This window comes from Miniopterus natalensis, chromosome 1 (assembly GCF_054644295.1).
Source record: "Miniopterus natalensis isolate mMinNat1 chromosome 1, mMinNat1.hap1, whole genome shotgun sequence".
Taxonomy (NCBI): domain Eukaryota; kingdom Metazoa; phylum Chordata; class Mammalia; order Chiroptera; family Miniopteridae; genus Miniopterus; species Miniopterus natalensis.
The window spans coordinates 121,567,742-121,583,716 of record NC_142081.1 but is presented as its reverse complement, the minus strand read 5'-3'; the positions used below and the strand labels follow the sequence as shown (position 1 = coordinate 121,583,716).

The 15,975-nt window shown below is 33.6% G+C and overlaps 1 protein-coding gene across 9 annotated transcripts in view; it reads right to left on the bottom strand.

The window, feature by feature from the left end:
- Window positions 1–252: 252 nt before the first annotated feature.
- Window positions 253–15,975, bottom strand: part of MLLT10 (MLLT10 histone lysine methyltransferase DOT1L cofactor) — a 240,833-nt gene continuing 225,110 nt past the window's right edge. For all 9 annotated transcript variants that reach the window (XM_016224702.2, XM_016224706.2, XM_016224700.2 and 6 more), the window contains 9 exons: window positions 14,759–14,876; window positions 13,301–13,373; window positions 10,300–10,454; window positions 8,269–8,457; window positions 7,778–7,866; window positions 7,292–7,653; window positions 6,123–6,219; window positions 4,018–4,227; window positions 253–2,027 (listed from right to left, as the gene is read on the bottom strand). In XM_016224702.2, coding sequence (XP_016080188.2) covers window positions 1,983–2,027; window positions 4,018–4,227; window positions 6,123–6,219; window positions 7,292–7,653; window positions 7,778–7,866; window positions 8,269–8,457; window positions 10,300–10,454; window positions 13,301–13,373; window positions 14,759–14,876 — 1,338 coding nt within the window. In that variant the 3' untranslated portion in view covers window positions 253–1,982. The remainder of the gene's footprint in view (window positions 2,028–4,017; window positions 4,228–6,122; window positions 6,220–7,291; window positions 7,654–7,777; window positions 7,867–8,268; window positions 8,458–10,299; window positions 10,455–13,300; window positions 13,374–14,758; window positions 14,877–15,975) is intronic.

The window sequence follows — 15,975 nt, the reverse complement described above, 5'->3', positions numbered from 1 at the left end:
AGCATGATGACTATAGTTAACACTGCTTTATGGTATATTTGAAAGTTATTAAGAGAGTAAACTCTAAGAGTTCTCATCATAGGTAAAGAAAACTTTTTGTTCTCTTTTTTTGCGTATCTATAGGAGATAATGATAACTAAACTTGTAATCATCTCACAACATATGTAAGTCAAATTGTTGTGCTGTATACCTTAAACTTATACAATGCTATATGTCAATTATATCTCAATAAAACTAGAAAAAATGGCAGAGTTATAAACATTATTAAATTTTATTAACAAAAAACTTTGTACATTTTCTTTAATACATGTGGAATTTTACATCTAGATAAAATAACAACACATTCAAAATTTACCATTTATACAAATTGTTACAGAATAACAACCAGTGGGTTAAATAAGTAAAATAAACCACACTGATTTTTTTAAATTATCTACAAAAGATTTGACTTTCTTTAAAATTCCCCTGAACATATAAAAATAAATTAATTTTACTTTTCAATTAAATCTACCAATTAGAAATATTACAAATCAAAATATCAATGTTATCTTACGAATTTTTCACAATACAAAAACAGATTCACAAAACCTTATTTACAGAAATGAGGTAAGAACTGTGCAATGTTTAACCAAGAGACATATTGCAGAATTAACATGTTCTTCCAGCTAAGTACACAGTGGAGGTCTAATTACAGCTGGGTCTTTTCCACTAATAATTCACACATTTAAGAACAGTTCAATGATTACATCCCCAATTGTTTAATTTATACACTGCCATACTGTCACACCAGGTGTGTAGCTACCCAAAGTGGAAGGGTTGTAATACATATTTCACCTGTTTCAGGAACTGTAGTGGTGGGTTGCTTGTCTTGTTTTGTTTGTTTGAAATCGTCAGAAATGGAAAGTTATTTAAATTAAAAAACAAAAATTCTTAACAAATCCACTCATTTTTCTTGTGACTCATTAGTGGATAAATACCCAGGTAATAGTTTTGCCTGAGCTATCTACGGTGGCATAGAAAGTTTTTAATAAAGGCAGAACCATGGGGAAGGCTGCTGGTGCAACACTGACTATTCCTACTACTTACAAGGACTGACTATAGTATAGTGCAAGCTCAGCTGTCTAGAGCCATTTCAACACCAAGGAGGTACTAACAGGCACTTGATTCAGGCCAAACCCAACCATCAGTTTCCAGAGTGGCCCCTCTTTCTGAAAGAAGTATTTCATTTTGAATTGATCTGGTTCCCCCAGCAGCCTTAGAATTCACTTAACTCAAAGTTTCTTTGAAATATGAGTAGGTCTTAACACTAAAGAAAAAGCATTTAGCAAAAAAAAATTACCTTTAGCAGAAGCAGACATTACCATCCTAACTTGATTACCAAAATTGCCCAAATCCCATTAGAAATGAAATTTTTATAACAAAGATTGCCAAGCCCCAGTTGACGACCTATTTATTTGCAATAACCAATAAAATTCCAGACGAAATTGGACAGTTCCTTGAAATGTGTTTTAAGTTTTGACTCACAGAGCAAGCACACTGTAACCCAAACAAAATATATTTTCATATTCCAACTTATGCAATGAAATCAAATAGTTTATAAATGGAATAAGTCTTTAGTTTTGCTATTCATTTCTCCAATTTGTAACAAAATTAGTTGTGCACCAACTATATTAAATTTCTCTTAGGTTGATAAACTCATTGCATGTAAATTATTTCACTGACAAAAGTTAGTAATTAAATTTTCTTTCAAAGTTCAAAAAATCTGAGTGAGGGATGGGGCACATGGGAATTCCATTTCAGTGCAATAAAGCAACAAGAAAATTAATCAAAGCTTTAAAAGAATGTCCTTGTGGTAATTAATCCTTTGTTGTGCAGTTAGCTTCTTGTTGCATTTCTTCATAGGTGTAGTAAGGGGGCTGCAACAGCAGCCAAATGAAGTGCTAGGACAGCAGGATAGGCAATTTCTAGACGTTTCTCAACTGTCAACTTTTCTCTTGAGTGACAGGCCCGGTTTTATCACTAAGTCTCTGCAGTTAAAACAAACAAAATCAGATGCGTTAGCTAAATCAATTTTTGGCCCATATTTGAGGTAATATCCTCAACTGAAATTATAAGTGAGGGCCCGGCCGGGCGTGGCTCAGCGGTTGAGCGCCGACCTAGGATCCAGGTGATCAGGGTTCAATTCCCGGTCAGGGCACATGCCCGGGTTGCGGGCTAGGCAGCCCATCAGTGACTCTCTCATCATTGATGTTTCCCTCTCTCTCTCTCCCTCTCCTTTCCTCTCTCCGAAATCAATAAAGACATATTTAAAAAAAAAAAAAAAAAAAATTATAAGTGAGGTAAAATGTGTATATACAGTTATTCCTTTTTTCCTACAAGTCAACATGGCTCTTTTTCAGCATAATATAAAGACATAAATTTACTGGTAAACATTATCAGTTGTTTTATAAACATGGAATTCAGCGGTAAACAAAGAGAGAAGTGCCCATCTGAGGGACAGAACTTACAAGGAATGAATTTAGATATCAGCCCCTGAAATCAACTTTTCCACAATAGTAACATGGTATTATGGAAAATGAAATTTTTATGGACTAACAAAGTCATGGGTTCTGATCTGACATATGCTATTTATCCTTTGATCTTTAATCTCTTTGAGTCTACTTTTACTAATCTATAAAAAATGGGATTACAGCCCATTATTATTTTAAAGATTGAAATCATGCATACGATTATATCTAAGATGTCTGGTATATAGCAGGTACTCATAAATATTAATTTCCAGCTTTACTTTTCTGCATTAGGTAACTAATACTGTTTAGATTCTATTACTTACTATTGGTGGTTTTCCATTCAAAGTACATTCATATTGTAGAGAAAGTTAGCTTGCAATTAATTAACTTTTTAACACAAGAAAAAACTCAAGAAGAAAAAACAGTACAAAAAATTTCTAAATTAATATGAAATCACTTAAATTTCCCATGTCAGCCGAACATTAGAGAGGTAACTAAGTCTGTGACAATGACAGCATGTATTTACAATCAGGAAGTCAGAAACAGTAGGGCAACAAACAAAAAGCATTGAAGAGTTCATGAAAACCAATAATCTACATTTTAAACCAATTCTTGTTACTAGATACAAACTATAGTTTTTAAAAACTAAAGGCACAGTAAACAGCAAGCTTTCAAAGTTATGGGAAACAGCAAACACTGATTTTTAACACTTTTATTTGCCAAGTCTCCCATCTCATGCTTTCCCTTCTTCCTTTTCCTGATATCCAGTCTCCACTCTATATCCCAATATCCTTCCTCTAACAGGGTTCTGCACTGACCTGGAATTTAGGGAAAACATGTACTCCAGTTAAGTAGACCTAATCAAAGGGGAGAACTGATAGAAATAGCCATAAAATGTGTGTTACTATATGTATAATATACTGTTCCTGCATCCATTTCTAATTTATCTTAACTTATACATTGACAGGGTAGGATGCTATCACTTAATAATTTAAATTCCATCATAACTGTGATGATAATTTATTTTCTTTTTAAATGTAACCTGGTAAAATAGTTGGATTATCCTAAAATTTATATGTTAATTTTATTATAAATATGTCAGTTTTAGGAAGCACTTCAGAGCAAAATAATAAAAATATTTCTAAAATATCTAGGCTAGCTCTGTAATTAAACAAATTAGATTCTCACAATGCACCAAGTATTCTTTTGAATGGACTGTCCCATACCACTATAAGTAAAATGTACTTTCATTTTGAAAACTGCTAAACTGTAAGACAGCCTTCAAACCTTATGTACATATTCAAACTGATATACTTAGGGAATAAAGAACTGGCTTAGGTCCTTTGTATTTACAATACCCAGCTGCTGAAACAACTGGTTTTAAGAAGAAATTACCAGGGGCATAATACATTTTTCAAAAAGGGAGAGACTGGAGAAAATCATCTCTAATTAGTGAATAAAATTCTTTTTATTATTTCACTACATATAATGAAACAAAGATACTTACTGTTCCTTTCTGACTTGCATTATCTCCATGGATGGTGAGAAATGGGTTGGTGGTAGCTGAGTGAAGTGGTGGCGCCTGAGTACCTGCAAGTAGGTTGTTTATGGGTATTTGTGTTGGTCCAGAGATCTGTAGCTGCTGTAGTTCAGGTTGGTGGTGCTGCTGGTGGTGATGCTGTTGCATTAACTGATACAGAAGGGCCTGATGTTGCTCCTTAGGTAAAAACATGTGAGAGAAGATGAGTTCCCTGTCACAGAATTCAGCAGTCAGTAAAGCCTGCCTTTTCTATTTTCTTCTTTAATATTTTAATTTAAGTTACATTCAAAATACAAAGAAAGAAAACTAGTATCTCATTGGGGAAAAATATGCTGCACTAGATAATAACGGTCTAATATAAAATGTCAATAACATCAGCGAATGGCTTATTTTCAAAAAGGGCAAAAAAATACAGGAGACCTCTATTTTAAAATTAAGTTAGCCCAGCCAGTGTGGCTCAGTGGATTGAGTCATCCTATGCACAAAGAGGTCACTCTTTCAATTCCGGGTCAGGGCACATGCCTGGGTTGTGGGCTTGATCCCCAGTCAGGAGAGTGCACGAGGCAGCCGATCAATGACTCTCTCATCATTGATGTTTCTATCTCTCTCTCCCTTTCCTTTCCTCTCTCTGAAATCAATAAAGATATATTTAAAAAAAAAAAAAAAAAAAAAAAAAAAAATATATATATATATATATATATATATACAATTCCAGCCTTGGCTGGTGTTGCTCAGTGGTTAGAGTGTTGGCCTGTGCACCAAAGGTTCTGGGTTTGATTCCTGGTCAAGGGCACATAACTGGGTTGCAGGTTCAATCCCTGCCCTGGTTGGGCACGTGAGGCAGCCAATCAATGTCTCTCTCTCACATCAGTATCTCTTTTTCTCTCTCCCCCCTCACCCCTTTTCCTCTCTCCCTCCCTCCCCCCCTCCTTCCTACTCTCTCTAAAAATGAATGGAAAAAATATCCTCGGGTGAGGATTAACACAAAAACAAACAAAATTCCAGAGTTTTCCGCCCGATTTCCAGACATGTGTTGCACTATTTTAAGACACCAACATCTACCTAGACTGCTCCTGTTTCTATTGTTGCCACCATCTCCTCTCTCAACACACATAAGACTATTTTCCATAATGCAGTAGCTAAACTCATCTCATCTTTTTAAAATATGATTGTCATGTTACTATTCTGTTCAAAGCCCTCTAATTCTTTAAAATAATCCTGGGGGGGGGGAGTGAGAATGTATGAAACAAAACTTTTTTTAAAATTGGGATAATTATTAAAGCTAGGTGATTAGTATATTATACTCTCTTTTGGTACACTTGAAAATGTCCATAATAGAAAGGTTTAAAAAAATCATCAACGGCTTTCCATCATACTTAAAATAAATCTAAGTTTCTTATCACAGACAGCCAAACAAGACAGTCTATTACCTCTGGACCAAGCCCACCTATCTGACCTCCTCTCTTCTGCATTAGCCTCTCTCATTCTGCAGCATGCCAGCCTTCTTTCTAGTATCAAAAACACAAACACTTGTCCCTTTGAGGTCTTTTACAACTGCTGTTCCCTCTACCTGGAATGTGCTTTTTCTTCTATTTCCATGTCAGAAAGTCATGCTCCTTCAACTTTTATTCAGATCTGTGCTCAAAAGTCATCTACTCAAAGAAGCCAGATTATACTATCAAAAATGGCCCTCACACCACTGTTTTCTATCCCCTTATCCTGCTTTATTTTCCTTCTCAATAGTTATCACTACCAAAAAGTATATATTTATTTACTGTCCATCTCCCCTATCAGAATGAAGTTCCACAAAAATACAAAGTCTTGTTCACCACTCTATCACCAGAGTCTACAAAGAGTACCACAGTACATGTTCTAATATCAGTAAATGAATTAATATGTCATTACTGGTATCACAGACTATACCAAATGACAAGACAAACGATTTTTGCATTATGCATCCCATAATGTTATTTTTCACAAAATGGGTAATCAATAAGGCACATGAATATCTATTTATAACTTAGAAACTTTCTCCTAATAAAAATCAAATATCATCAAAAAGAAGCACTTACTGGTGTGAGCTGTTGAGAATTTAACAACTGCTGAAATTGCTGTTGATGAAGAAATATTTGTCTTTGCTGATCAGATAGTAATCCTAGTCCTGAGGCACTGAAAAAAAATTAAAATTCTTACTTTCTACTATATACCTTTAATGTATTTTTAAATGTAAAATGAAAGACCACTCTTCGATTTAATGTTTAATAAGTTAAGTCAAGTTTTTAATCATAACACTTTTTGAAAACAATGGATGTACAAATTTATTTTTGTGTGTGTGCACACACATGCAAGCACGCATACAGATGAACAAGAATTCACATTGTCGAGAAATGTTTTGTTTCCTTTTTTATTGTAAACCAAGCAGGCACTAAGTTATTTTTATGGAATAGAAATTTACATGTGTTTATAACATGTACATGTAATAATTTATTCTTAACTATTCAAGAATAATTTAACCCACACTAAGTAACACATATTTAAAACAAGAAATAATTCAAACATACTACTGAGTGATTTGACCTAACCTTTTTAAATGGTCCCAATGGTCAGTAAAATTAAGCACCAATGAAGAGAGGGCCAGAAAAAAAGTTTACTAGTACCCACTGAAAATCCATTTAAAATGACTTATTCCTCAAAACTATGTTCAATAACATGTTAGTCTCATTTTGAACAAACATTCAAATGAAATTCCAATACAATGAAACAATGAGTTTCACTCCCTAGATATTCAAGTATTTAAACCTTCATCCTATTATCAAAATTTTTTCATTATAAAACTAACAAAATTACATAGCTCAATTTTAAGAAACCAATATTCATATGTGATCTTCATTACAATATCACTTTTCTTCAGAATTTATGATACATGAAGGCAACATACACATGGACAATAAAAATTAGTATTTAAAATATACATCACAGATCAAGACCAAAATTTTCAGCACAGAATATATTTAATGTTTTGTTATTAAAGTCATTTAATTTTGTTTTAATCTGAATTGCTTAAGTTTCAAAAATAAATGGCTCTCAGTAATAATATACTTATTTAAAAGTTTGGTGGGTTTTAATTTCTTAAGAGTACATCTAGAAGGAGCACATAAAAATCCCAATCTAAAACATGGACAACATGGTATTATGTTGCACTGAAAAACCTAAAATATATTTAAGTAAGTAAGTTTCTTACCTGTTAGTCAGTGTAGCTGGCATTGGATGAGTTGCATTAGGTGGTACAGTTGTGTGGGTGAGGGGAGTAGGGTTCTGGGATATTGTGACAGGGGTCTGAATAACCCCATTTAAAGCTCCTACAATGCCATTAATTGCCAGTTGGTTACCTGGCAAAGCTCCAATTATCCCACCCACTCCAGGCACTGCAGGAATGGTGGATGTTACAGTCTGCATTCCACTAGCTAGTGCCCCCACCGTCACTCCATTGACCTGCTGAACTCCACTAACGCCTGGGCCCTGCTGAGCTGGACTCTGCCCAGCAGGAGGTGGAGTAGAAAGAGCTGATGAGCTGCTGGTGCTTTGTCCACTGGAGGTTAAGTCCTAATGGAAGAAAAAAATAGAAATTTAAATTGTAAGGTACACAGAAAAACTGTTTAAATAATTTAAACCATTTAATGTGATATACTATTGTTCATAAGTAAAATACACAAATGAAACTGACTACCTGATTTAACACAGGAAGAGAATTATCAGGTAAAAAGCTGTTTCCTAGATGAGGGCTCTTACTGCTGTTCAAGGAATCAGTAGTAGGAGCTAGAATAATAAAAGACAAAAAGAAAACCATTTACCTTGTTAAATTACATTATGTATAAGATTGAAGACCTATCTAAAAGCTTATATTGAAGTTCACATTAAAAACACTTAAAAATTAAGTCTTGCTCATCCTAAGACCAGTTTAAATAAAATCTATATCTTTATTAAATACCACAGCTTTAAATCAATAAAAAGATCATTACACATTTAAATAAAGTTTATCATTAAATTATGTGCAAAGTTAGAACAAATTCAGGTTCATCACTAAACAGGATTCTTTATGCTCTTTGAAATAACCTATTATTCCTTTTCTAAATCTTCATATAAATTATTTTTTACTTATTTAAAATGTATTGAAAGTCTAGCCTACTTTCCATAGATACACAATAAATATTTTCATACCATTCTGTGCTGAAAATGCATGAATTTGATGAGATGGACTAGGATTTGTTGTTATTGCTGGAAAAGGCACTGAGAGCTGTGCATTCAGTAACTGAAGGCGTTCCTTTTTGGCAGTTAAGTTTTTAATTTGTTCCTCTAATCTTCGATTTTCAACTTGAAGTTGGTGCAATGACTTCAGCATTCCTAAAACTAGCAAACAGTTGGATCGTTTTTAACAAAGACAAGTTCACACACAGGGTTTAGTACTTTAAGGACTTAAGTGTCAATAAGTTTAGAAATAAGTTGAAATAGAAAAGTAGAAATTCTGTAAAGCATTACTAAATGATTAGTTTTTATTTCTAAATTTATATATAGATATAAATATACCACAATATATTTTTACATATATAAGCATAACCAAAAATGCACCCACCTGGTGCAGGTAATTTCCATTCTCAAAAAAACCCAACAAAAACAAAAGACATTTTATTTTCATCAAAATAAAGGCCTAATTAAAAACTCAAAGGGCCTGCCATATTTTACATTAATAGCATAAAGTGGAAAAAAACCACAACAATATCCTTCAACACGATAAAGACCACATGTTTTTGTTTGCTGCTTGCTGAGTTAAGCTAAGTATGCCACCAGACAGGTGAGGAACCTCCAAGTCCAGCTGCTCAGCATGCTAATGCATACATCTCCCAGCAGGGGGCAGTGTGTGTGCATCGCAGTCCCCACTCCCAGAGAAGGCTCATCTGGAAACAGGCTGTTTTTGTACTGCCTCATCACCTCAAACATAACTCCAACTTTTAGACTGACAATAGAGTGCTATTGTTATGCCACAGTGATAGACACCAAAAGTTCTATGTCCTCAAAAACTGTATTTGCTTAACATGCCCTCAGGGCCTTAAAAAGTTACACTAATGGTACAAACACATAAGGTCATTTCCCAAGGATTTAAATATTATCCCTCCTCTTCAAGATCCCACAAAGAAACTCTTAGTGCACCCAAATGAGATGCAATAAGACTAAGCAAAACCTGTCCTCCAGCTATCATTTAAAGGTTTATCCCAGCATGAATTTCAGCATATTTTTTGCCAGGGCACCATTCATAAAAATACCAATTTATGGCACTTGTCTACTAACAATAAGCAAAATGTTTTGTTTTAATAAAATAAAGCACCAAAAGTTTATATCCCAAAATGATAAAAACCACCTATTTTTCCCCTCAAAGTATATTTTTAACACTAGGCCACTTTTCCAGCTAACCACCACCTGTACTATAACTTTACTTTTTAGCACTTTTCACACAGGGTCCACCCGTAAATACTTAAAACTGTAAAGATACTAAATATGTATATATAACATATATAATATAATTTAAAAAAGTAAATGAAATGTAGTATATAAAAGTTTTATATACACACACACACACACACATACATACAATTTGGTAATTATTATTCTTTCTTATCCAAATTATAAAATCAAGATAGTTGGCCATACTTGACTATATGCACTGTTTAAAATAAAAATAAATTCTCCAGAGATGAGCAAGTTTTCTTCAAATTAAGCTAAGAGAAAAATATAACTCGTGTATTTTAGTAAAAGTTAAAAATTGATAAGAACGAAGTACAATGAGAAACAATGCATCAATATTAGTATAATTATAAACAGTAACAATAATCAGTGAATAGTTAAGTGGTTTCTATGAGTCAGGCAATGTTCTTTACAACACTATGATATAGGTACATTATCACTCCCATTCTACACATGGGATACCTAAAGTACAGTGACATTTAAAGAAACTTACCCATAACCATGATTCTAACAAACAGGTAAAGACAGGATTCAAGTTCAAGCAGTAAAACTGTAGAATTTGTTCTATTAAGCTACTGTATTACATTTTCTTACTATATAATATAAAATATATATCACAATTTTATTGCTATTCTTGATGAAGTGTGACTTCTGCATCTATCCACCTCTGTGTCAGTTCATCCACCCATCCATCTCTTCATCTTTCTTTAAAGACAAGACAAGAATACTTACTGTCACTAGGAGTACCCTGTTCTAATAAAAACTGCTGTCCTTCACTCCACTGCCTCTCCAAAAGCTGTTCTATGCTGGCTGCTACTGGAGGCAGATTTTCCAAACTGCTGTTGCCTGGTGGATCATAGCGAATCTGTAAGCTGCTTACAGGGGATCTGTTGAAAACATTAATTCTCAGGTTAAACAGAAGAACCCTTTGAAGGAGAGTGCATTCACATTTCTCACCTTATGCTGACCCCTTTCCTGTACAAGTTTTCTAACACCAAGCTGCCTATGCCAGAACAATAAAACTATAATCTACCTTAAAATTTAGTAACTATTCTTCCTTCTCAAACTGTAAAATCAAGAGACTAGCTGGCCATACTTGATAATTAAAAACCACTATAAGGCATAGCACATTTTGCTCAGTGGGTAGAGCGTCAGCCTGAGGACTGAAGGCTCTCAGGTTTGATTCCAGTCAAGACACATACCTTGGTTGCAGGCTCGATCTCCCGCTCTGGTTGGGGCATGTGATGGAGGCAACCAATCAATGTGTCTCTATCACATCGATGTTTCTCTCTCTGACCCCCCCACCCGAAAAGCGATGGAAAAGATATCCTTGAATGAGGATTAAAAACAAACAAAACTAGAAAATGTAAACACATCACCAATAACCTCTGAAAGAGACTATACAAGAACTTGAAACATGTTTATAAGACATGTTTATAAAAGGATTAGAAAGACTTTAACATAACTAGCCCGAAGAGAAAAGAGATCCACCATTCAGCTTTAATATGCAAAATATCAGAATAACATTGAGCAATTATAATAATGGAGATCTATTTTAATGTAGAATATATTTTAATTTACAATCAACAAAATCTCAATCAAATATTAGTAAAAAGAAATTTTTAATAATTTTAAAGGAGCCTTTTGTTCTAAATTCTAAAATACTTATTTGTAAGTATTTTCAGTATTAAGAAACATTATCAAAACCAAAGCAATTTTTATTTTGTGTCTTTTATACAAATTTTCCTAAAATGTCCTATCTGTAGTTAAAATGATGACTTAACACTTTCAAAACAAATATTACTTATATTAAGATGAATATGCAATTTCTCAATCACCCACTTTTTGTTTTAAATTAGTAAATGTTCCCAGCTTCCATATGAACATAACACATTAGAAAACAGCTTTAGAGTTTCCAAAGTGTTTCCACATAATCATCTCATATGATCTTCTCAACAACCTAGTGAGAAGTCAAACCTGGCTTATTGGCTCTATTTCCATCTGAGGAAACAAATGGGGCTGAGTGACCTGTCCAAAGACACAATGCCGGTAAATGACAGAGCTGGGGCTACAAGTCAGGTCTTCTAACAAACCACTATTGTTTTGCCACTGCCTTAAAATCCTTCTCTAGAAAAATGTCTTTAAATAAGAAGTTAAACAAATGAGGCTTTTTATTCCATATGAAAACGTCATGTGCTACATACATTGGCCATCACGCTCCAAACAGTTTATTATGCCAGGATAATTTAGGCTGTTACATTTCACGCTGATCTTTAAAGGGTAATATAAAGTTGGAAATATATGCTAAAAATAATTTTGTACCACTTACTGTGTTAAAATCCACTTAGCTAATGAAAAAATGATACCAAGCAAAACAGTACTAAAAGATCTTAAATAATTTCTGGGTAGCTTGTATGGTATTTTAAGTTTTAAAGGGGGAACACAGAAATGCTTCCTCTACTAAACATATGAACAAAAATTCATTAACTTTTTTCTTGAAAAGAATAAAACAATACAGAAGTAATCACAGCATAAAATTAGAGATCAGTCAGATGTTATCATTGTGTACTTCATATTCCTAGTTTCAAAAGAAATAATAATTTTCTGCAGAGTTCAATTAGGAAAAACAATACTACTTTTAGTTCATTCAAGAATTATATAGGAAAAAGGCACTGCTAGATATACTACCATCCAGGAAACAGCAAAAGTAGAGGTTAACTGTACTAATCTCTTTAATGACAAATAAATTTCTTAATAGAACTTCCCTGATTATATCAGCAACACAGATACTCATGGCAGCTATCACATAAAAATTCTAATTTTTAATATATTTTTTTAAAAATTACCATAGTTGAACATTTTGAGTTTCCCATAGTTGGAAAAAAGTCTCTAGAATGGGCTTTTTCCTCCTTCTGCTCTCCATTCTCACTTGAGGCAGAGATTACAAAATTTGAGAACAGAGAGGAAACAAACTAGGAGAAGGTGTAAGAAGCTGAAAGTGGAATAAAATCAGTAAAAAACGGACACATTTCCTATTATCATTCTCTCCATTGAGAATAGAAGATATGGGACACTTAGATTGTGCTCAGAGGAATTCAACCCTTCAGTACAACTCTGGTTAAGAGTGTCCTGCTAATAGGAATAACCTCACATATATTATATATTAATAAATGGTATATGAATTCTTCAATCCCTAGGGCAATTTCAAATAATAATATAATACATTTGCTATACTTTGATTCAAATAATTTTAAGGTTCAAACAATTTTAAGAACTAGAGGGATTTTAGAGATGAGCAACAAGAACCTCATTTACTAAATTAGGAACTAGAGACTAAAGGATTAAGTGAATTCCCCACAACAGAAGTAAAACTGGATGCCAAAGTTGAAAGCCTTGACTCTGTAGTAGCTTTAAGAGATTTTAAGATTTTATGAGCAAAAAGAATTACCTAAATTAATACATTAATAGTACCAGTAGCTGAATATATAAATAATAAAAACAAGAGCATTCAAATTGATTGGAAATCTAAAAGTTCTAGCTTTTAAAAAGCTTAGAAATCTGTTTAATATTCAAATAAATTCAGAATCATTTTTCTTGTCTGTCCAGACATGCTTCTTATCTTCAGAATGCTTTTATAGCCTCACAAATGTACACTCTGCTGATATGAGATAAAGAAGTTTCCAAACTCAAAATGTTTCTTTTGCTTATACTTTTCAGTGTAAATAATGCTTACCGTGGTGAGAGACTTCCTCGGGGTGAGCTTCCTCTGCCAACAAGGCTGCGGCTATTGTCTCCAAGATCCTGATCTGCAGTGTAAATATTTCATAGCCGATAAAGTGACTCACTAGATAAGGGGTTTTAAGCACTTGCCCTAATTTTTCCTAAAACATACATAAAACCTTTACCACTACTTTGTAGTTACTATGAAAGTAGAAGATCTAGTATGTTGCCAGTTTAGAATTGCTGAACTATGGCATGTAAGGCGTTGTCCCTACACGTTTCTGTGGGTGTAGAAGGCCATGGATTATGTTTCATTCTTTCATTCCTTTCAATTTTACAGCACAGAAGCGTGGTTTGCATTTGCAGTACCCTCCCCTCAGCCACTTTTAATTTCTACGGTTAAAGTAATGAATCACAGCGGTGGACAGCTAATCTGTATGCTTATCACAGCAAATCCTTACGCTTTGTATTTTTAACACTTTGCAACCCAAGACAAGTCATAAAATAATGTATTACATAGAGACACACCAAGACTAAAATTATATATATATAAACATATACATATAACACACACATACACACACACATAAATTACATAGATGCTCACATCAAGAATAAAAGTTACATATAATGTTAAATATCCAATTCGACAAAAATAAGTAGGAACACAGAATTCTAATTAAAAGGAAAAGAATTTAATTTCTTAAAAATATTCCTGAGGTAACAGAATATCTCTGCTTGAAAAGTGACTTGTATTTCCTACAGTTAGTTACTTATAAAAATCATCCTATCTGGCCTCTTTCAAGGTTTTCCTCCCCTTATTCTGAATCAGGTAACCTCTGACCCTTAAAGGGTAAAGACATGACTGATCCATTCTTGGTGAACTGCTAAACCCATTCCCTTCCCCCAAACAGGCATGACTACTTGGACATGTCAACAAATCCTTAAGGATGGAATGAAACAAAGCAAATCCAGCAGCTCATTAAAACAGTACAAGAGGCAAATGCTACAAAATGTCAACTGGTAAAAATTCACAGGATTACTAAACACTGTAGAAATTCTCTAACAGGATTTTTTTAACCAAGTTTGTGTAATGCAATTTCATGAATTATGCAAATAAAGGTTTAGGCTATTCACCGAAAAGCCCAGTGTTATGTTACTTTCATTGCATAGAACTGAGAACTGAACACATCAATCACAGAAGTCACAGGAGACATTGTTGCATTCCTGCTTGCTGATGGCTCTGCTTAAACATTTACATTTCAGACAGTAAAAAAACCACATAACTATTTTCAAGCACAGCATACTATTTACTTCCTACTGTGATTCTTCTGGTAAAAAAAAAAAAAAAAGGCATAATTCTATATAAAGCACACCTTTAGACTTTTCAAATAAAATGAGCCATTGAGGGGAAAATCACGTTGGGTAAGGGTAAAAGAACTTCGGAGTTTAAAAATTCTTGAAAACTTACCTGTTTGAGTGTTTTCAGATTGAGCTATAAGAGCTGCCATTGAAGAATTTGGATTTAATCTATTGCCATACATATGAGATGGTGCCTGACTGAGAGAAGATCCAGATAGGGTATTTGCCTAAATAAAAAGAATTACAAAAATAAGTGAATTATATTTGAAAATATATTAATGCTTTTCCTCCTGATAGACCTAATAACTATTTTTTCCAGCCTACAAATATAAGCAAAAATTCATGACTATCTGAAGAGCAAATTTCATTCTCACTTGTTTTACCATTACATTTCAATTTTTGAAAAGTTGCATAACTCCAAATTAAAATAAATAAATAAATAAATAAATAAAAAAGGATCAGGACATTCAAAGTGAACTATTCCTGCTTTAATTTCTAAGTATGTCGCCAATACCAAAACCCAGTGGCATGGTAACCATGTGAACATATGACTATTTAATCTTATTAAACCACTACAAAATAAGGGCATGTAGACAACAGATGTCTAACATGCTTTTTAGTCTTTTACATCATAGGATGCTAAGAAGGTCAAAACGTCCAACTTCTACTTTTAGTATTTTAACTATATAGAGCCATATTTCCACTGCTTAACTGTCATTAGTAAAACCTGCACACTATTTTGTTACTTTCTATTTTGCTAGACTTGGAAGCCTGCTGCTTTTTCTGTTTTGTTTTGTTTTTATTTTAAAAGAAAGCAAACAGGCATCACAAGTATGTTTTCTATACAATGCAAGGCTCAACGAATCACAGCTTTGCCCTGACCCCATATAAGGCACTGTCTTTTTGGCAGGAAGCCAGCTCTACTAACTGAAGAGCTGGTCCAAAGTTTGTGATTCATTCATGTTGCTAACCACAATTCTGAAGGCCTCTACTGGGACTTGTGCCAAACAAGCGAAAATGAACCCTTAAACAGATGAAGCTAAGGAGGCTGGCCAAAGTCTTGCGTAATCCAATGTAATAAAAATGCCTTCTTTGATGTGAACAGTTTCTCCCACTTTCCAAGAATATTATAACCTTAAAATGTGGCATTTTGGAAGCAAATCTCTTGTATACAAAATACTGTTATACTCACAGAAGGCTATTACTAGCCTGAAATACTCTTCAGATTTAACAGAAACACAAAATTTAAAGTATACTTCTTATTTGTTTTCATGAATGAAATCAAACTTAAGTTTTTATAAAACGAAATCATTGTACAGTTATTTC